The sequence below is a fragment of the Gavialis gangeticus genome, unplaced genomic scaffold (assembly GCF_001723915.1).
Source record: "Gavialis gangeticus isolate Ggan-Ray unplaced genomic scaffold, GavGan_comp1, whole genome shotgun sequence".
Lineage (NCBI taxonomy): Eukaryota > Metazoa > Chordata > Crocodylia > Gavialidae > Gavialis > Gavialis gangeticus.
This window is the reverse complement of record NW_017729033.1, coordinates 105,281,916-105,304,033: the sequence shown is the minus strand read 5'-3', so window position 1 is coordinate 105,304,033 and position 22,118 is coordinate 105,281,916. Positions and strand designations below refer to the sequence as shown.

At 42.4% G+C, this 22,118-nt stretch overlaps 1 protein-coding gene across 1 annotated transcript in view; it reads left to right on the top strand.

Moving 5' to 3' along the window:
• CDS1 (CDP-diacylglycerol synthase 1) overlaps positions 1 to 22,118 on the top strand; it is a gene marked incomplete at its 5' end in the record, with an annotated part of 58,930 nt that overhangs the window by 17,843 nt on the left and 18,969 nt on the right. The window contains 5 exons of the mRNA XM_019525885.1: positions 1,113 to 1,210; positions 2,890 to 3,029; positions 14,525 to 14,583; positions 19,011 to 19,093; positions 21,116 to 21,203. Of these exons, the coding sequence (XP_019381430.1) occupies positions 1,113 to 1,210; positions 2,890 to 3,029; positions 14,525 to 14,583; positions 19,011 to 19,093; positions 21,116 to 21,203 (468 nt within the window). The remainder of the gene's footprint in view (positions 1 to 1,112; positions 1,211 to 2,889; positions 3,030 to 14,524; positions 14,584 to 19,010; positions 19,094 to 21,115; positions 21,204 to 22,118) is intronic.

The window sequence follows — 22,118 nt, the reverse complement described above, 5'->3', positions numbered from 1 at the left end:
CCCCGCATTGTGCTGCATTGAACTGCATATTGAAATTCTTCCCACTCATGCACACTGTGCTGCCCTAAACTGTATTGCATATGAGTATTCCCCCTGTACAGCATCATGCCTGCAGGCACCTGGCATCCTCCTCTGCTCCATAAGAAGGGGGGCATGCTGCCTCACTCTGCACCACCCCAGGCTGGGGGTAGGAAGGAAAAGTAGGAGGAGCCTGGCACCCTTGGCTACTGCTGTAACCAGAGCAATGGGAGAGCAGTGTCTGGGCAGGAGCCTGGAGGCTACAAAATCTAATCCCTTATGAGCTGTGAATTGGACAGCCCTGCAGTAGATGATTTATTTTACTTGCTTCCAGAACTGAGTAGGAGCAGGTAAAAGAGTGGGATCCAGATAGCCAGACATTTAGAGGGTAAAAATTGAAATACTGTCTGTACTGCAACAAAGCACCGTGTGAATTAACATTTTAAGTAACAAGGTGATAAATATGACAAATGTTAAGCATGTCAAGTAAAGTTGTAGTGGTGTTGTTGCCATGATGTTTGTGACAACCAAACTTTTTCACATTAATGCTTAATATTGTTTTAATAAACATGTCATTTAATTTTCAGCATGGGCAAAGCCTTAGAGATGCATGAGCTTTAATGTTAACATTCACTGAAGTTCATAAAGGTCACTGAAACTGGAGTCAGGTGCCAAATTTCTGTTCCTTTTCAATGGGAGTTGAGCACTTTATTTCTCTTTTCATCTTTGAAAATCTCCTCTCTCATCTAAATAAAAAATTTAATATGGCAGAAGAGCTTGGGATACTGCTTTGCAGAGAAAGCTTCCTACCTGCCATTGCAAGTGTGTTTGTCAAACCTTTTTTAAAAACTTAACTTCACTAAGTTTTTTTAAATATATTAAAACCAGCCCTAACATTCCTTTCTGCAGAGTGACTCAGGTTCTCCGTTCATTCAAAAGTGGTTCCATTTCACCTTGTAATCCCTTGAAATTGCTCAAGCTGCTTATTCAATGACATTATAGCAGTAAGATACATTCTTGAAGCAGGTTCTAATATTTGTTACTGTTTTTAGAAAATTGTATGTGCAGATAATTCTTTGTTTTCTTTAATTTAGGTCTTGAGCATCCAAGTAAAGTGTTTCCATGAAATCATTACAATAGGCTACAGAGTCTATCATTCCTATGATTTACCATGGTTTAGAACCCTAAGCTGGTAAGTAACACATGAGAATTTCAATCAGTGGAGATTAAGGTTAAGCTCTCCATATCCTGTAACACGGAAAAATAGCTTTGTGGCTAAAGTACAGGCTTGGGACTTGGGAGATCTGCTTTGTATACATGCCTCTATTGTCCTGTACATGTGTAACCTTGAACAAGTCAGTTGGCCTTTCATAGCCCTAGTTTCTCCCAGCTTTACCATGTATTTACATGTTTAGAGTAATAAAATTGGAATGAGGCCCATGTGCAGTAATATGCTGTATACTTTTCACTCTATGATTAAATATGCACATTTGAGTTAACTGAGATAAGCAGCCCCTGTTTATAGGAACATACGAAATGCCATAATGGTTTGCATGGAAAGTCCATCCAGTCCACTATGGGTTTTTTGGCAGTAGCAGGTACTGGAGGCTTCTGAAGAAGATAGAAGAACCCTGCAGGTGGTAAATGTGGAACAGTCTTTACCTTCTTGTAGGTCACATCCTGGTTATATTTAAAGATTATCTTAAACCACAGAAATAAAAGGGTTCATGTCTCTTCCAAAGTTTGTAATTAATTATGGCATTGTTGGCTATTCTTGATATCCAGTCCCTTTTTTACTTTTAAATTCTTCTCCTCAGTGACTTTGTGGTAATTAATTCCCTAGTTTAATAACGTATTATATTTAAAAAAAAAACATTTTTAGTTTTGAATTTCCTACTTTTTAAAATGTCATTGAATATTCCTTTGTTCAAGGAAATTTAGAGATAAAAGTGCAATAGCCTATACATGTGCTTACATACTTGATTTCAGAGAAAGATAGAGACTTGTTGCATGTTAAACTGCAGTGTCCTTAGTGTATTCACCAAATTATATTTGTACACCAGCATCATATTGCTGGATATGTGTGGATTAAGGATATTTTATGATGTTAGTAGTGCCTGTTCTTAGTTATCTTATTTATCTGTTTCTGACTTGAGGTCTTTATTGTCTGTCTTCAGACATAGGATTACTGTTTATAAATAATGAAGACCATGCAAGAAAGAGAAAAGATAGAGTGTGGCAGGGAGGGGAAGGTGACATACCTCTTTCATGGTCCTATTGCTAAAGAAGCGTCTGCCTACACTGCAAAACCAAAACATTACCTCCCACTTGTTTACCATCCCACTACGTTTTAGGACTTGTTTTTATAGTAACAACTAACTTATTTTCTATTTGTTTGTCAAAGCTGAATATCATCCTAAAGCTGTGCAGAGAATTCTAGCAAATTTCCCATGCAGCATCTGGGAAGGTTTTTCAAGCATTGACTTAACTTACAAGGAGAGTGCTAATAATTAGTTCTGTATTTTTTAACTACAGAATATCATAATAGGGACTGTGTGTGTATAAAGGATTCAATGCTGTAATTCAACATGAACATTTTTAGCTAATTTCCTTCTCTGAAATGCTGGTATTTTTAAATAAATGTTATTTTAATAGAACTTAAACTGCAAGCACTGTCTTTTTGAAGCAGTATACATTTGTTTAATGATACTGAAGTATGAGTTTAAAATATTGGGCTTTTTTTAGGATCTCTGCCTCAGGTCCTAATTTTTAGGAATTAAAATTTTGTTTGCTTCTTCTTTTGTTGAATTAAACTGTACAAAGATGTATTTAATAGCACGTAAAATGAGCAGTATCTGTTGTTTGATTTAGGTACTTTTTGCTGTGTGTAAACTACTTTTTCTATGGAGAGACAGTGGCAGATTACTTTGCTACATTTGTTCAAAGAAGAGAGCAACTTCAGTTTCTAATTCGCTACCACAGGTTTATATCTTTTGCCCTCTACTTGACAGGTGAGCTTAATAGACCAATTCTAATGGTTAATATGTTATTTTTAATGTATCGCTGCACTATGTTTCACTGTTATGTTACATATTTTGCATATTTGTATTTCAGAAATTTATTTTATTCTTTCTAGCTTTCTTGCGTTCCATTATTTTCTTCCTGCCTCTCACCTTATTAAAGGAAACTGCATGTTTGCATTACATATTTCCAGTGAAAAAATTGAATAAAAAGCTTCCTGTCCACGTGTTATTGACGGTGACTATTGTTTAAGAGGTTTACCTAATGAGTAGATGATGGTGGGGATAATGGAGAAATAACAATTATAATGAATAAACAGAAATTTATTTACAGTTTAAAGCATCAGTCCAGTTTAAGTTCCTAAGTAGTCTTTTTACGGTCAATGGGACTACACACTTGATTAAGTCCCACGGTTTTATAACATAAGAGCATTGGAAAGTCTACATCAACATGATCTTACCATTTTATTTAAAACTTGGTAAGTGTGTGATGTGAAGCTCTTAGAAAAAGCAATAATACAAATGAGAACCAAACTTTACCTATGTAAATCACAGTGAGAGCTTCCTAAAATATTGAAGGAAATATGAGTTTTAAACAGATTGCCCATTCTCAGAAAATGAAATTTAGCTTGTTTTCATAGAATAAATGCATCTCACTATGTTTTCATTAGCACAATTAAAGCTGCCTAACTAGTCAGTCATTCAGAAATCACAGGTCAGAGGGCTCTACATTTGAAAAGCTGTTGTTTGGATACTGTTTGAATATTGCTTCTAGGAAGGAATCTGTTTTGTTTCTTTTTGTTTTCAGAACATGTTTAGGAATAAAGAAAGCCTAAACTGCCCCTTTTCTGTAAGTTCTTTTGTAGTAATGTCCCTAATTAAAACTGGCTAGATTTTTTTATAGAATTTTGCTTTGCTTGGATGTTTTGTTTTGCTCAAATTATTTAAGCCTCATATATGTAAAAGCTATCTTCTCTCCCTTCTTTACATGAAACAGAAGAACATAAAACTTTTTGGTCCTGGTACGTAGTACATACTACTTTACTTCTAACAGTATTCCTTTTTTGTGTAGGGGGATGAAAGGTAAAGGGCATTTCTTTGAGCTGCTATTTCCCCAGCAGTAGGAATCTTGAACATGTTATTTTTAAGAAGTATTTTGTTCTATGATAAGGTGTCAGGCTGTGTGAATGGGGAAAGGACTGTGGATATGATCTGCCTTGGCTTTAGCAAGGCTTTTGACACTTTTTCCCTTAACATTCTCAATAAGCTAAGGAAATAGGGAGTACTGAGAGGAAAGTACTGTAAAGTGAATACATAACTGGTTGGATCATCATGCTCAATGAGTAGTCATTAGTGGCTCAGTGTGTAGTTGGGAGGAGCTATCAAGTGGGGTTCTCCAGGGGTCAGTGCTTGGTTTGCTGTTGTTTAACATCTTCATTAGTGATCTGGATGATGGGATTGAGTGTACACTTAGGAAATCTATAGGTGACGCCAAATTGGCTAGAGTTGGAGACACTGGAGGGTATGGCAAGTATCTAGAATGACCTGGAGAAATGGTCCAAAATTAATCAGATGAAATTCAGGAAGGATAAGTGCAGAGTCCTGCACTTGGGAGAGAATAATTGCATGCACAAATCAGGCTGGGCGGTGGTTGGCTAGGCTGTAATACTGCAAAGGAAGTTTTGGGGGTTACAGTGGACCATAAGCTGAATATGATCCAGCAGTGTACTTTTGTTGCAAAAAAGTCAACAGCATACAGGGGTGTATTAACAGGCGTGTCTCTTAGAGAGGGAAGTGTTTCTTCTGCTCTGTTTGGCACAGGTGAGTGAAGCCTTACCTGGAGCACTATGTCCATTTTTGAGCCCTATACTTCAAGAAAAATTTGTACAGATTAGAAAGAGTCCAGCAGAGAGCAACAAAAATTATTAAAGGCCTGGGAAACATGATTTATGAGGAAAGTATGAAAGAACTAACACAATTTAATCTGGAGATGAGAAAACTGAGTGGGGATTTATTAACAGTCTTCAAATACCTGAAGGGCTGTTATAAAGGGGTGGAAGTAGATTATTCTTTGCAGCTGTAAGGAACTGGACTTCAAGGAATGACCTCATGCTGCAGAAGAGGAAATTTAGGTTGGAGATTAGGAAGAACTTTCTGATATGAGGACGATCCCACACTCATTGAACCAGGTATGCCTGCATCAAGCATTGGAGCAGGCTAGAGAAGTCGTGGAATTTCCATCTCTGGAAATTTTCAAGGGCAGGTTAGACAGACACTTGGCTGGGATGGCTTAGTCAGGGATTATCCTGTCTTGAGTAGAGGCCTGGACTAGATGATTCCATGAAGTCCCTTCTAGCCCTACTTTCCTATTATCCTGTGACCTTTAGAGATGGAAAAGTAAGTTTGCTGAAAACATCTTTATGTTAGATTCTTGTTTACCTACCCAAATTATTACCAGAGGTGGGGTTTGGAATAATGATGCCAAACAGTTCATTTGTCCTTACTTTCTTTGTATTTAAAAAAATAAATATCCCCCCTCCCCCCAAATTCGTTGAAATTTCTTGTTCTTCAGAGGAAGTGGTTGAATTATTTTAGGCCATGAGATCCAGAAATGAAAATTCTGCAAAATATCTTTGTGGAAGCAGAATAAAAAGGTAAATATTTTTCTTACCACCATTTACTCCACTTTCATTGAAGACCCAGTACATTTACAAGAACGTACTCATTTCTGTTTCATGCAAAATCGGTACAATTTACTGCATTAAGCATGGGCGAATGGTGCCTCCTGAGTTGGGGGTGGGCACCAGATCACCGACAGGGAGGGAGGAGTCCCCCAGCGGCCAATTGCTGAGCCAGCAGTGAAACTGGAAGTGCACTTCCGCCGGCACTTCCAGTTTCACGACTGGCACTTCCAGGGGGTACACGGCCGATCTCAGGGAGTGCACGTACACCCGTGCGCACGCCCTACGTGTCACCAGTGGAATTAAGATTATTTTCTGTGGATTGTAACACAAGAGCCTGAACAGATGTTGACTTTTAAATTCTAGTTTGAACTTGAAGAGTTGATATATAGAAATGAATTGTTTTTCTGAACAAGTCTAAAACAGAAATGAGGAATAGACGAGCAGAATCCATCAAAGATACTTGAGTCAACTTTTAGTATTTTCCAGTGCTGCAGGCAAAAAAGTTCACACAGGGTAGAATCAGTAAGTGTTTCTTCACTGCAGGGAGGACTCATGTCAGTATACCTACACTGTCTCTAATCTAGTTAAGTAGTGTGGGTAACAGTAGCCATAAAGATATGGGTGTATGGGCTTCCACACAAGCTGTACAGCTCCATCAGGGGACTCTGAGTACACACTCAGGTAACTAGTCCTCAATGCTTCTGTGTCCTTACTACTGTTACCTATGACAGTGTGAGTGGGTGTTGGTTACCCGACCCTCCTCTCTTCAGGACTTGCCTGCCACGACTAAGGAGATGGAAAGATGATAAAATGTTAATCCCTGAAGGGGAGGGTGATAAGTAATGAACCACACAGGTGTCAGCTTCACTAAGTGCTGGCCTTTATTGATGCTTGATACAAAGTAAGTAACTGCGCTAATTGCCCTATGAGTGCAGAAGTGGCTGTTCTACTGCTTGGCTGATTGCCGTTTTTCTGATCTTCTCCTGATTGCGGTGGTCTCCTGGCCATCCTGATCAGGGAGTGCAGTTGTCTCTGGGATTTTCCCTGGAGCCATGTCCCCTGGGCTCTCGTGGGTCTTGCTGGCCTCCTGCCACAGCCCTCTGCATCAGCGTCCCCAGTCTTACCAGTTCATTGTTCCTGTTCGCAGTGCCTTTTGCCACTCAGCCATCCCTGCAGTTGAACTGCTGTGCTTCTCTCCAATGCCCCAGGGGCAAATGTGTGATCCCCAGCTCTGCCTTTTACACACCCTGATCCTTTCCTGGTGTGTAAACCCCCCACTGCTGTGCCCAGGCTTCAGCTCGAACCCCTGTTACACACCTCCTCCCTTTGTTCAAAAAAACTTAAAGTTGGCCAGTCTTCATGATCCTTGACCAGGCCAGCCATGTCCATTGCTCTCCCAGCGGTGTCTGTTGTGTCTTCGGTGCATGACAAGATGTCCACGTTCCCATTCTTCTTTCCCGCCCAGTGTCTTACAGTAAAATAAAAGGATTGTAAAGTGAGAGACCACCTCATTAGTCAGGCGTTATCTAGCTTGGCAGTTCGTAGCCAGGTGTAGAGGTGCATGGTCTATGATCAGCATGAACCTCTGACCCAGTAAGTAATAACAAAAGAGTTCCACCCTCCACCAGATGGTCAGGCACTCCCTTTCAATCATGGAATGTCAGGCTTCTGTGGTCATCAGTTTTTTGCTGGCAAAGGCTATCGGCCTTTCTTCTCCCCCTCTTCTTGGAAGAGAATGGCTCCCAGGACAGTGCCAGAGGCATCAGTTTGCAAAAGGAATGTCTTCTCGAAGTCTGGGGTGTAGAGTACTGGGTGTTGGCATAGGGCTGCCTTCACTAGTTCGAAAGCTTGGGTAGCCCTGGGGTTCCACTGGACCGGGTTCCTTCGTTCTTTTGTGAGTTCTGTCAGAGGTGCCGCTTTCTCAGAGAAATCTTGGATGAAGTGTCTATAGAAATTAGTGAAACCCAGAAAAGACCGTAGCTGCTTGACTGTACATGGTAATGGGTGCCGTCTGATGGCTGCCACCTTATCTGCTATGGGTTTTATTTTGCCCTGTCCAACCAGGAACCCGAGGTATTGAGTCTCCCTCTTTCCGAGCGCACATGTCCGAGGGTTTGTGGTCAGCCTGGCTGGCTGGAGTTTGTTGAGGATCTTCCGTAGATGTTGGCAGTGCATTTCCCAATCACTAGAGAAAATGATATCATCTATATACGCGGCCGCGTATTCCCAGTGCGGAGCTAACAGCTGGTCCCTCAGGTGCTGGAATGAGGCTGCCACTCCATGAAGCCCGAACAGCATCCGCCTGAATTGAAATAACCCCACGGGATTCCAAAGGCAGTTTTCTCCTTGTCAGCTGGCGTCATAAGGTATCTGCCAATAGTCTTTGGTTAGGTCCAGGGTCAAGATGTATTTGGCCTGGCCAACCCTCTCCAGCATGTCGTCTATCTGGGGCATTGGGAATGCATCGAATATTGCTATCTCTTTCACCTTACGATAATCGATGCACAATCTTATGGAGCCATCTGTCTTCGGGACCACTACTGTTGGGCTTCTCCAAGGGCTTCTGGATTTCTTGATAATGCCCAGCTTCTTCATCTCGTCCACTTCTTGTTTGATTGCGGGCCACAAGTGCCTGGTTAGCCTTCTCCAGCGGTTGTGCACAATCTGTCCAGGTGAGGTCTGGATGTGGTGTACTACTCCCTGAGCTTCCTCGGAGGTCTAACAGAACACATCCTTGTACTCAGTTATTAGGGCCTCCAGGCTCTCTTCTTGTTCAGGGCTGAGTCTGCTGTCGACCTCAGCGGGGATTCCCCTATTCCCCTGTCCCCTTCTAACTCCTCTAACTTAACAGGGTCCACCCCTGGTCTTCAGCACCACTTCTTCAATAAGTTAATGTGATTGATTTGTCTTCTCCATGTGGGCTCCATCTAGAGCACCTCATAGTTGACTGGTCCTGTATGTCCAGTCACTTGGAATGGTCCCTGCCATCAGGCTAGTAATTTGTGTGGATTGTCAGGCAGTAGCACCAGCACCCAAACACTGACCTTCAGCTCTCGCTCTGTGGCCTGTGGATCATAGTGTTGTTTCTGTTTCTCTTGACTCTGTCCCAGGTTCTCCTGACCTGGGCTCTCTTCAGCCTCTTCTGAAAGTTGGTTATGGCCTGTGGTGTTGTCCCATCCTCACCCTCGATCTCCCACCCTTCACATATTACATCTAGGAACTCCCTCAGTACATGACTGTAAACTAGATCGAATGGGGCGCAGCCAGTGGAGGCTTGGGGCGCTTCCCTGATTGAAAACAGAAACGGGGGAATCATGGCATCCCACCTTCATGGGTCACCCTGTATACACGCCCGTATCATCTCCTTCAGGGTTCGGTTGAAGCACTCCACCAGGCTGTCCATCTGGGAGGTGGAAAACAGAGGTTCTGAGTTTTTTGATTTTCAGTGTGCTGCATATCCCCTTCAGGATCCTGGACATGAAGTATTGGCCCTGGTCCATGAGAATCTCCCAGAGGACCCAACCCATGTGATCCATTTCATAAGGGTGCTGGCTATCGTGGGAGCCATCACTCAACACAGGGGAACAGCTTCAGGGAGCCGGGTGGCATAATCGATGATTACCAGGATGAACTGGCAACCTGTCCAGCTGCAGGGAAATGGCCCCACCATGTCCATGGCAATTCTGATGAATGGCCACCCTGCCAATAGCAGTGGCATCACCAGGACTTTGGTGGGTTTTAACCCCCCTGTCTTTTGGCATTTGGGTCATTCCATGCAGAATTTCTCCACCATTTTGTAGAGGCCAGGCTAGAAGACCTGCCGCTTCAACCAGGTTTCTGTCTTGTCCCACCCCAGGTGCCCTCCCATTGTAAGAGTATTGCCTATCCATAGCAAATTGCCCCAGTATTTTTGCGGGGCTAAGACCTGACATTTCTCGTACTGCTCCTCCTTTTCCTCCACCTGGTATAGAATACCTGTCCTTACCTCAAAGCAGGGACTCAGCTTTGCTTTCTCAGGATCTAACACCACACCTTCTTGTTTGGCCAGCTGAGTCTGCCAGATGTTCCTGAAGAGAGGCTCGTGCTTCTGCTCCTCCTGGAAGTACCCATTGCCAATGATCTGTTCTAGGTCCAGGTCTCCTCCATCTTCTTCCTCCGGGGCTGCAAGACACTTTGCCACTCCCCACCACCTCTTCTCAAAACCAGCATGACCACCTTCTTCATGTGCAGTCAGTCAACTCCCAGGAGACTGGAGCAGGGAAGGGTCTCTGCGAGCTCCACCGTGATCTCTTCCGTTCAGCCCATTACTGATAGCTGTAGCCACTTCCTCTTGTAGGTATACAAGGCCCCATGGATACAGACCATACTCATGGGCAATTTGGGACTCCCTAGCTGTGAGGGTACCAGGTCTGCCCTTATGGACTAGGAGCAGCTGGTGTCGACAACTGTGGGAATGATGGTGTCTCCCACTCAAACCTTGACCATTGTCTTATTCTGTTGCCTTGGCCCCTTGTGCCACCCAAAACTGCAGTCCATCTTTTTGTCATGAGGACTCTTGGTTGTTAGCTCAGCTTGAGGGCAGTGTGGGCAGAATCGGGATACATGCCTTTTTTACCCGTATCTGTAGCATGCTATGTCCCTGGCATCCCAGCCTCGGGGTTCCCAGCCTGCAGGCTGGACCATGTTTCCCCTTTCCCTTTGTTGGGGCCTTCCAGATGCTATCTCATCCCCGCCCCTCCAGGACGTTCCTTCTGGGGTCCCTCTCCCTTGGCTTTGGCGGCGACATAATCTTTGGCTAGGCGTAAGGCTTCTTCCACCATCTTTGACTGGTGCTGCCTTACCCAGTGCAGGGTGCTGCCCTCAAGATCTGTTAGGAATTGCTCCAGTACAATGAGGTCCACTACCTCCCCTATGGTTCAGACCTCTGGCTGGAGCCAACATTCCACCAGGTCCCATAGTGTCTGGACAAGCAAGCGTAGGCAGAGTCCCTCCTCCCCTTTCCGGGCCTGGAACTTCTGCTGGTATGTCTCTGGAGAGATCTTGAGGCGTTATAGAATGGCTTCCTTTACCTTCCCATAATCCCTGGCCTCTGTTTGGGAGAGAGCCCTGTAGGCTGCCTGCGCACAGCCAATGAGGAGGGGGCCTAAGCACACCACCCAGCTGCTCAGTTCCCACTTACAAGCAGCTGCCATCCTCAAAAGCTTCTTAATATGCCTCCACGTCATCCTGGGGTGTCATTCTGGGGAACTGAGAGCCTTCACTGTCCCTCCCCAGGGACGCCTGTTGGGCTTCGATTTTTTCTCATAGATCCTGCTGCTGGGCAAACAGTCGGATCCTTGCCTCTGCTTTTTGTGTCTGCACCCAGACCATCTCTTCTAGTTGAGCCTGTTGGCCCTGTAGCAATCTCAGAGTAATGTTATGAGCCTGCTGCCAATCAGTTGGGGTCTGGATGTCCATAGATTCCATGGTTCCCCATGCAGCTTGGGGGATTTCCCAGCCAATGCACCACTTTGGAAGTGGGTGTCAGTTACCTGCCCCTCCACTCTTCAGGACTCACCTGCCATGACTAAGGAGATGGAAATATAATAAGATGTTAATCCCTGAAGGGGAGGGTGATAAGTAATGAGCCACCCAGGTGACAGTTTCACCAAGTGCTGGCCTTTATTGGTGCTTGATACATAGTAAATAACTGCATTAATTGCCCTATTAACATGGAAGCAGCTGTTCTGCCGCTTGGCTGATTGCCATTTCTCTGATCTTCTTCCAATCACGGCGGTTTCCTGGCCATCCTGATCAGGGAGTGTAGTTGTCTCTGTGGTTTTTCCTGGAGCCATGTCCTGGGCTCTCATGGGTCTTGCTGGCCTCCCGCCATCCACAGCCCTCTGCATGAGCATCCCCAACTTACCAGTTTGTCATCAGTTTCCTGTTCACAGTGCCTTCCACTGCTCAGCCATCCCTGCAGTCAAACTGATCTGCTTCTCTCCAATGCCCTGAGGGCAAATGTGTGATCCCCGGCTCTGCCTTTTCTGCACAGCAGTAGCTGTATTTACCCTGATCCTTTCCCATTGTGTAAACCTCCCACCACTGTGCTCAGGCTCTCTCTCTTACCGGTATCCCGGGTATTACTTAGTAACAGGGCTTCAGCTTGATCCCCTATTACAGGCAGCTACATTAAACTTTTTTTAGTGGTCTCCCTACTACTATGCTGACATTCTTCCTCACTGCAATATAGACACACCCATTCTCAAAACACAAAAAGGAGCTTCAAAAAAAGTATGAATTCTGCTTCAAACCAATGTAAAAAAAGAAATAGTTGAAAACCATATTAACAAAAAGACTTATAATTTCTGCTCTGCTCTTTTCTTCTGGTTCTTGTTAAGTTTCTCATGCACATGATACAACCAAGAGATTGGCAGATCTGTATTTGCATACAATGTTTTGTTAATGTGGAAGTGATTGTTCTTAATGAGGAGGCAACCATGCTTCCATGATTGCAGGGGCTTCCTTGGTTGTGAAGAGATCTGGATTTGTGAGGACAGTAGCAAGTGTCATTCCATTCTTGGATGGCAGCTTTTGTCTCTGGGGAGGGCAGGAGACTTTTATGGTAGTGACCTTGTGGGGAGTGAAGGATCTGCAGCTATGTCTTTCTGTCCCTAGCACAACCATTTCTTTCTTATCTCATCAGATTCCTTCGTAGGGCTGGGGGAATTAAAGAGTGGTGGTGAGATGCGTGAGTGGGGGTTACCTCTTCTATTCTCCAGTTCTCTATAGAGGGCTTGGATGTAATGAGGAAGGAGACAGTAGAAGTTCTTGTTTTCTTAGGACTCCTCTGCGTATCCTGGCAAGAGCTGAGACATTAGCGGGCATTGCTGTTGTTCATGATAGTTTTGAAGTTAGGTGGTGGAGCAGAAGATAAACAGGGAAGCAGCAGACATGAGCCTGTTTGCAGTAATATTGTGTGTGGATCTGAAAGAAAATAATTTACTTGGGTTCAGGAGCTTTGGGTTCTATTCCTGGCTCTGCCATTGGTGTGCTGGATGGCCTTGGACAAGTCTCTGCCTCAGTTTTGTCATCTGTAAAATAGAGATAATGACCTGATCTCCTTTATGAAATCTGAAATGTGCAGATGAAAAATGTTGTAGGGAAACACTGTTGTCATTTTAAAACAGTACAATCAAATTGACAGTCCATTACAAGTGAGCTATTCATGTTGTCCTAAGGTCATATGAATATTTTTTCCATGTAAAAGTAAAGTAGTAGATTTAAAGAATTGAAATATTGGTATAATGATGGAATATTGTAGGTTTCTTGTAATTGTGTATATGAACAAAATAGCAGCATAATTTCTGTTATTACTTCTGCAGGTGTCAAGCTGTAGGCATTGCACTTCTGTTTGGATAAACAAGTCAAAGATTGTGGTTCCAAATGTTACAAATACATAGTGATGGCTGAAAAGTAGTCTGAAGGGCTGTTTAACATGGCTGTTTAAGTGTTAGTTATTTGTGAAGAGCATTCGTAAGGCTTCATGCTGTTTTGATGTATGTAGTAATCAGCTTTTCCACTGAGGTCCATTTGAAAGGCTGTTTGTGGAATGCTGTTCTTCTAGTTTAGTTGCATTAGGGACATAGTCTCACCTGTTACGGCAATTTCTAGTTATCCGGATAGTCCAACTGAGTGACTCCAATAGGAGTTGCTTTAGAAAAAGGTTGAAGAAAAACCCAAATGTTAAGTATGGCATAATCTGGCCATTGGAGAAGTCTTTCCTGAGTAGTTATATGATGCAGGATTTATGAATGTTCATAGTGTTATTCCCCGTGCATATACCTTGAATAGGTTGACATTTTTTTTTCTACTGGTAAATTCTATTCATGTAATTTCTGCTCCTCTGAAACTCCTCACTCCTTTTCAGTGTGGACTGTTTTTTGTCATCTGCAGATGTTGCCGTATCGTTGTTCCTTCCCTTTCAAATCATACCAAAGATACATTACCCAACCTTGGCCTTAAATACAGCTCCTGGTAACACCCCACTTTTTTTATGTTTTGCCAGGATAAATATATGCCCTTTTCCATGTTCAGTACTTAGACAGAAAACAGGCATGGATCAGAAACTGGCTTTTATTGGTCATTTAGTGTTTTTTAATACCCTCCAGCTGTTTGTCACAGAGGGTTCCACTGAGCCAGTGAGGTACCCTTGTGGAAACTTGGGGTTCTTGAATTTTGCATAAATCAATCTTGCACTAAGCTGTTCCAGTGGGCTGAAGGGATACCACTGCTTTTCCTTACACTGACTGCACCCAAGTGGTATTATTCCATTTCAGTCAGGCTAAATCTCCATCTCCTTTGAAAACAAGTGTTGGGGGGATAAAATGTCATTTATTTTTAATAGAAATATGGCTTTAACCATGTGTGTATGTGTAGAGAGAATCCCCAAGCAGGCATTTCACCTTTAAATTATCACCAGTGAAGACTATTACAGTCAGAATACAATAGCTTAGATGCTGGTTTTGGAAGAGTAGTTGCTAAAGGTAATGTTCCCATAATACGAAGAATATTAATGGTGAGACCTTTTCATGCTACTGACTGGTTAAAATAATGAAGTAGAAGTCAAATAACTAGTATTGCATGATACTGGGTTTAAACAAATATGTATACCTATTACTGGATATATTGAAATCTTCTGAAAGATTTGATGAAAAAACTAAGCTGCTTCAAAGGAAAAGAATTGTATATCAAGGTTCTGTTTATCTAATATGATAGTATATAAGATTTCACAAAATGCACATTTTTTTGTTTGTTGTACAGGTTTCTGCATGTTTGTACTGAGTTTAGTGAAGAGACAATATCGTCTACAGTTTTACATGGTTTGTATTAACTACTTTTATATATTCACTCATCTTGTTATTGAAACCATATGTAATGTTAAAATATCTGTCTTGTCATTATTTGGAAGTTAAAAAATATTTAAAATTAGCTAGTAAGTTCATTGTAATAAAATGGGTTATCTAAATGTCAGGTTTTGTAGGTATTTCTAGCTCTTAACTTAATAGTGTATCACAATGTGGCCTCAGAATAACTACAGAGCTATTATTTGTGGGATTTTGTGGATACAACATTTTTTTCTTTTTAGTGACAGTTTTAAAAAATAATTTTCAAAATATTACGTGTTAATTTTTGGCTTCTAAGTCTGAGAATATTTGGGATATTGTGAAAGGTAAACCTTGCCACTCAAACAAGAACCTTACACAGTGGCCCTTTTTATATTGTCAGAATGTAATTGTGCAGTGAAAGAAGTTTATCATGTCTTTGACTAGTGATTTATCAGTTAAAGGAGTGCTGTGGTCTGGTGTACCAGACTAGATTGTCACTTAAATAAACAAAACTAAAAAACAACACCACACTTGAATCAGTATTCTTTCTATCTCATCTTAAACACAGTGTGCATCTAAAATTTCCCTATTATAAAACCTCTTTAGAAACAGCAGTGATAGGATCCTGAACCCTGTCTTCGAGGCACCATCTCAGTCATTTGAGTCCAGGCAAAAGTTGCTTAAATCTCTAGGCTTGCATTCAGCAATTCTGGTCACCTGACACATTATTACTGCCACTAGTACAATCTTAACATCATGGAGATCAGCTTGTTTACCAGGACACGATTGAACTTCTGTTCAAATGTGGAATAAAAAGACGGTCTCTACCGTAGTGGGGTATCTGCAGACAGTGTACACATATATTAATTTCACTTTTTTCCTGGGGAAGGACTGTGAAGGGTGCCAGTCATAACAGCCTTCTGAAACTTGCCTAGGTGTTACAGTGATGAGAAAAATATGAACATGTCTGCACCGTGACATCAGTGTGCCCTGGCTGGGAGAGTCCCAAGCATGTTCTACATGCACATACAGAAATATATTGGCGAAGTGCTGTAGGGCGGGGGTGTCAAATGTGTGGCCTACCAGTTGGATACAGTCCATGGAGCCCCATCATCTGGCCCCTGGTGGTGGCCCTATATCTACAATTGACCCACATGGTCAATGCTTCAGCTGATTTGGGACCCATGCTGCATAAGGTGTGCCTACCTCCCCCACCACTGTCTCTCTCCCCCCGTGGTGACTTCTCCGGGGTGACTGTGTGTAGCATGAATCCTGGACTGGCCAGAGTGAACACCAAGTGGAGCTTGCATCTTGGACAAGCCCTGCAGAGGTGCCACATGTGGCTGAGTCTCAAAGCAGGTGGAGTAAGTACCATATGCCCTAGATCTACCAAGCAGGGTTGAGGGGAGAGAAGATGGGGTTGTTCCATGGACTTGATCCAGCCTTTGAGGTCAGCATACATCATTCATCCAGCCCATGGACCAGGCCTACACAACTCATCTGGCCTACAAGGCCAAATGAGTTTGATACCTCTGCTGTAGAGCAGTGATTCTCAACTGGCATGCTCTAAGATCCCTAAAAGGGTGTTGTAGGGTTCTGCACAATACTAGGTGTGAAAACCTTCACACCATACCTTCACAAGGTAAACCCAGAGATTTCAAATAGGAAACTATAGTGTCAAAAACTTCCTGACCTTTGTGGCTTTTCTGACTTTTTAAAACAGAAAAACAGCTCTATTATCTTTCCATAGTCAGGAAAAAAAACCCAAGTGACAGCTAAGAGCTGTCATTTTTGGAGGGGTGCCTTCAGATAAAAAAAACCTGAGAACCACTGCTTTAGGGTCATTCTTAGAGGCTGCTATTAAGCATGCTAGAAATCAGGGTCTCAAGAATGGCCACTTAAGGACTCTACAGTGTTTGCAGTAGCAAGTTTTTGTGTTTAGAACAGGGATGGGTAATTATTTCTCCTGGAGAGTCACTTACGGAGTTTTGGTGAGCTATTGTGAGCTGGATCAGCACACCCCTCCCACCCCCGCCTCCTCCCCCCAGCCCACAACAGCTCACCAAAACTCCTTAAGTGGCTCTGCCCTGGGGCTTGGATCCGCACTATCACTGTCCAGTGATCCCAGCTCCAAGGGCTTCATGGAGACTAGCCCAGAAACCCTGCGGGCAGGGTGTGCTTGGCTGGGTGGATGGGATGGAGCTGCGGGTGAGCAGGGAATGGTGTCTGGGAGCATGACAGGTACGGCTGGGGCCAGGATCGTAGGGTGGTGACATCATGGGGCCATGGTCTGGGGCAGAACTGTGATCCACCCCCCAACATGCCCCTACCCATGGAACCAGCACTTGTTGCACAGATGTGTGGGCAGCGGATTGTGGCTCTGCCCCAAGTCCTGGCCCTGTGCTGTTACTGCCCAATGATTCTGGCCCCAGTGCAGCCCGCTCATCCCATTCCTGGATGCTGCTTCCTGCCAGCCTGTGGCCCCATCCTATCTGCCCAGCCGAGTGTGGACATGGGTCCTCAACCGTTCTCAGTGGAGACCCTGCCCACTCTGTCCGGTGTCCCTAATAGTGGGTGTGGGGCAGACAGACCAGGGTCTAGTGTCAGTGGTGACACTGGCAGCAGCACCTAGAAGGAGCTGCCACTGCTGGGAATCAGAGTCTGGCTGCTGTGCTGTGCTGCCCTAATCCCGGTGCCCATGGGGGTGGCGGGACTGGCCATGTGCACCACGGCCCAGGCTGCCTCCTGCACCAGGGCTGGGTGGAGCCGAGGGACCTTCTACAAGCTGGATAAAAACCTTTTGTGGGCTGGATTCATCCTGTGGGCTGTATTTTGCCCACCCTGGGTTTAAACTGAGCAGAAGGATGTGACCAGGAGGAGGTTTGGGAGTGCCAAGCACACCCTGCTTGCAGGGTTTCTGGGCTAGTCTCCATGAAGACCTTGGAGCTGGGGTCACTGGACAGTGATAGTGTGGGTCCAAGCCCCAGGGCAGAGCCACTTAAGGAGTGGCTGCCATGGAGTAAACACACCCAGTGAAAACCTGAACTGCATGGAATGAGCAATGCAGAATTTCTTTGTTGGCAGGGAGCAGTCTCATTGAAGGGGTGGATATTTGCTTTTGAGCCTTTTTCAACAACCACAATAGCAGCAGTAAAAATTCTAGATACCAAAGGGGAGATACTTCACTTGCTCACAGATTATCTTTTCAGTAGGCCCAGTCACTTTGAACCACCCAACACCTCCCCCACCTTGAAACTTGAGCCCTTTGATTGGAGGTAAATGTTTGCTCTTAGAAAATGGAAAGCAGTGTCTGGTAGGAAAATGGAAGGAAATCACCAGTTTATAAATGCTAAATAATATGTTTAGTCTAGGTCTCAAGTCTGTAACACTAAAATTGCTTATCAGAAACATGAGCAACTCTTGATTAATAAAAGGTTTTGATGAATGAAAAGCTATAAAACTCTAGCTGTTGATATATACTGTCTTGAAACCTCTGCCTGGATCATATGTACTGACACAACAAAATACTTTCAAAATACAATGCACTAATGTATATATACTAATGTAAAAGGACTATATACTTAACAAAGTGACTTTACACAGTATAAGATAACAAATTCTTATTCTTACTGTTCCTACCATTAGAAACCTGAAATCTCAGTATTTAATAAGAGGGCTTTGTCATGGCAGATTTCCATATCTCTGTAACATGATTCTTTCATGAACTCTTCAGTGCCATTATAATGTTATATTTCTAACTTGTCTATCGTATGTAGAAACAGAGTATCACAGTGGCTACCATTTTTCTGTTTTTTCATGTTAATTTTGCCTTTATAGATTAAGTGTTTAACATGCAAAAATCTAGATCAGGGGTTGGCAGCCTATAACCCAAGGCTGGATGTGGCCCATGAAGATGTTGGATTTGGCCTGGGAAAGTCTGACCTAGCATGGGGAATCAGGCACAGCACAGTTGTGCTGAGCCGCCTTGTCCCCTCCACAGCACCCTTCTCCACAGTCCTTCCTGTTGCTGTCTCATACCTGTACTTAGCTTTCCTGCAGAGGGGCTTGCTAGCTACAGTGAGGGTAAGCTCAGGTGGTTTGAGCTCTTGGGCTTGGAGGAAGAAGTATGATTTTCAGCCCATGGACTGGGTCACAAGCTCTAGCCCTCAGTAGCAAAAGTTTGCCAACCTCTATCCAAGATGAATGCTGTAGATAAATTTTAAAAATTTTTCCTCATGTATCATTTTTTTCAGAAATGTAGCTAACTCATGATATACTGTACGCACACACCTTTTTCATTATCAGTAAAACTGGTCTTTCCTTTGAGCTTCTCTTCATCTCCTTCATTTGAAATACCAGTATTTACCTTGATGTTTTGATCTGTGTTTTCGCTAATTGTTGTGTTGTTGCACTGTTAACAGTTCGCATGGACTCATGTCACTTTGCTGATCACTGTAACTCAATCTCATCTTGTCATCCAAAATCTGTTTGAAGGCATGATCTGGTAAGGGGACAGTAATAAACTGGTTTGTAATTTTATTGCATATATATATATATATATATATATATATATATTTAAGCCCATGAATAATCCCACCCTTTTCCAGCAAATTACTTAAATATATGCTTTGAGTTTAAAGTTACGCACATGCATGTGATTTGCTAAATAGGAATGGAATGTCTTGCGTGTTTATTTAACGAAACACGTGCCTAGGTACTTTGCTTAACTAAGATCTAAATAAGTAAATAAGTATTCTGAGTTTCAAAATGCCTGAACACTTAGCAGTCCCCTGTGAACTAATTGGGAACTGCTTACAGATCTCTTAGCACTTGTAAATCAGGCTACTTAGGAATTTAGGAGTGGATTAAGGAGCCTAATTTTAGGCACTCTTTTTTGGAAACAAATCACTCATCTAATTCTTAAAAATAGTCCTCTGTGAGTAATCATTCTTTCCCTAACCTTCTGGAACCAGACCTATTGTGCCAGAATCCTTTCTGAATAAAATAGTTGTTTTTAAGGGTCCAGCAAAGATAATTTTATCACACTTTATCCTATATAAATTCAACTAAAATAACCAAAAAGCAACTGTTTGGCTGTATTTCCTTTTTTTGATAGACACTGGTTATCTGAACAAATCAAAATGTATAGTAGATGATGTTCTTTACTAAAACTTTAAATACTTAATTTCCTACATAAATAGTTCAGATATTTTAGAGCAGGAGTTGGCAACTTCTTACAAATGGTAGGCTGCTGCTTGTGACCCAGCCAACACTGGTCTGGGTTCTGGTGCAATTAAAGGAAATACAGTTAGTTACAAAGCAGACATCTTTTAACAGTAACTTGAAACTGGATGGATTATGTAAGAATTCACTTCTAGCTGCATATTAAGCTGTTACAATACACTGAAAGTGACATCACTGTGGTAAAACTGCATGCTAATATCCTTTTTCTTTACTGAATGTAGAGGGAATTTTAGACTACTACTTATTGAAAAATACTGAATGAGCACCCAGGAGTTTATTATACACATTGTTCAAAGTGTACAGATTTGCCTGGATTGCTTTTTTCTCTCATGGTGCATGTGAAGTTGTATATTAATTAATACTCAATTATAATTGCTGAACTTGTCGGATACAAGAGCCCAACAAATCCTCCACTGTGTTTGAAAAGTATATGAACCCATATTTTTTCTTAGTAAGCCTGGTGCTTAAAGTTAAGTTCCAAAAAGTTAAGTCTAGTTTTGTATGTTTATACTTTTGTTGTTGAGTTTCAACAGCTACTGAAAAAGCTGTTTTATGTCTGTCTACAGACATACACTGCATTTTATCAACTAAAGCTGTGTCTTTATGGTAAACATTCTGTCCTCAGTTGTGCCACACTTGAGCAAACTGGGCTGTTTCAGCATGGCACTTTGGATGAGATAATCAGCACCTCTGAATGATAATGCCAGTTTATTTGACCACCAGATAATTAACCTGGCTGTGCCAATGTGGTCAAGCTGCTTTTAGTGTAGAAAGCAGCCTTCCTGTGGCATTGAAAACTACTTGAGGGTGATACTGCTGAGGATAGGAAGTTTACTATATAGAGAAAGCCTTATAGACCTGCAGAAAAAAGGGAGAGAAGGACACTAATCTGAGAATATAATAACTATCATAACCTACTAGCCCTGTAGAGAGGAAAGAAGGAGGCTTTTCATTTTTTAGATTTCATTAGATGTATAACAAGACATGTGTTTGCCTTGATGTGACTAAGTACCATTAAGTATTATGCTTTTGTGTTAACTGTAGTACTGACCTGGTTTTATATTATAAAAAGTAATTCTACTTATATGCAAGCTTGATGCCCAAGCATTTAGATCTTTGTTGGATAGAAGCTATAAATGATGCAACTGAAAGCTGCAAAATTGACTAGATGGGTATAAGAAGAAATGCTATCATCATGTAGCTTTAAGTGACTAATATCCTTGTGTTGTCCTTAAGTTTTATTTCAGCATTTTTCCTGAAGAGTTTTTATATTTCTTTCTAGGTTTCTGGTACCAATCTCAAGTGTTATCTGCAATGATATTACTGCTTACATTTTCGGCTTCTTCTTTGGGAGAACTCCATTAATTAAGGTGTTGATATATATAATTCTCTATGAACTATTTTTTACAATTTTTAAACAAGTGGCTGATACTGTCCCAGAGTTACTTTTGTGGTATATTTATAGCAACTGTATCTTGTTTTCACACACACATTACAAGCTATGCTGATACATTATTTTGTTTGTTTTGCTATCTGCGAGATCCTATGAAAAGTATTGGTCTATATTTGTAATAGTGACTGTGAACTTATAATGTTAACATCTTGAAAAGCTGATGGGTCCATGCAGCTTTTATATGTCTTCCAAATTGTGAATTGTGAATGAATTAGGTAATTTAACACAGCTATGTTAAGAGAGGAATTTTATTCAAAATATTGGGACTGCATAGTCCAACATTATGCCCTATGGCAAATATGCTGTATGCCAAAATCAGATAGGCATAGGTTTCCCTAGAGTCTTGACTTTGGCGAAGTGCAAATAAGTTATGCCTTTCTTTGTAAATTTTCTAAATCTTCTGATACAGACTGCTGTCAAGGGTAGCATATTGTAGCATATATGGAATAATTGGCCCATTTAGGACATGGCAAGTACCATGTTCCTACATTGCCAAACTCTTAGTTACAATTAATATAACATAGGATGAGAGACTTCTGCTTTTTGCAGACCTGTGAAATCTAACATTATGCCTCACAAGGTAATTGAAACCTTCACTGATACTGTTTTGAGTCATATTACTATATTTACTTGATTCTAAGATTAGTACAGGGTTGGCAGGCACTCGTTACCCCTTGCTCTGGGTCCCTTCCCCCTCCTCTGCTGGAAGCAGCAGTGCCACCTCCAGTGCTCGCGTGCAGAGCCGACCTTAGGGAAAATGGCACCCTGGGCAAACTTGTAGTTTGTCTCCCCCACCCCCGGAAGTCAGCGGTGCAGCTGCAGGCAGAGGCAA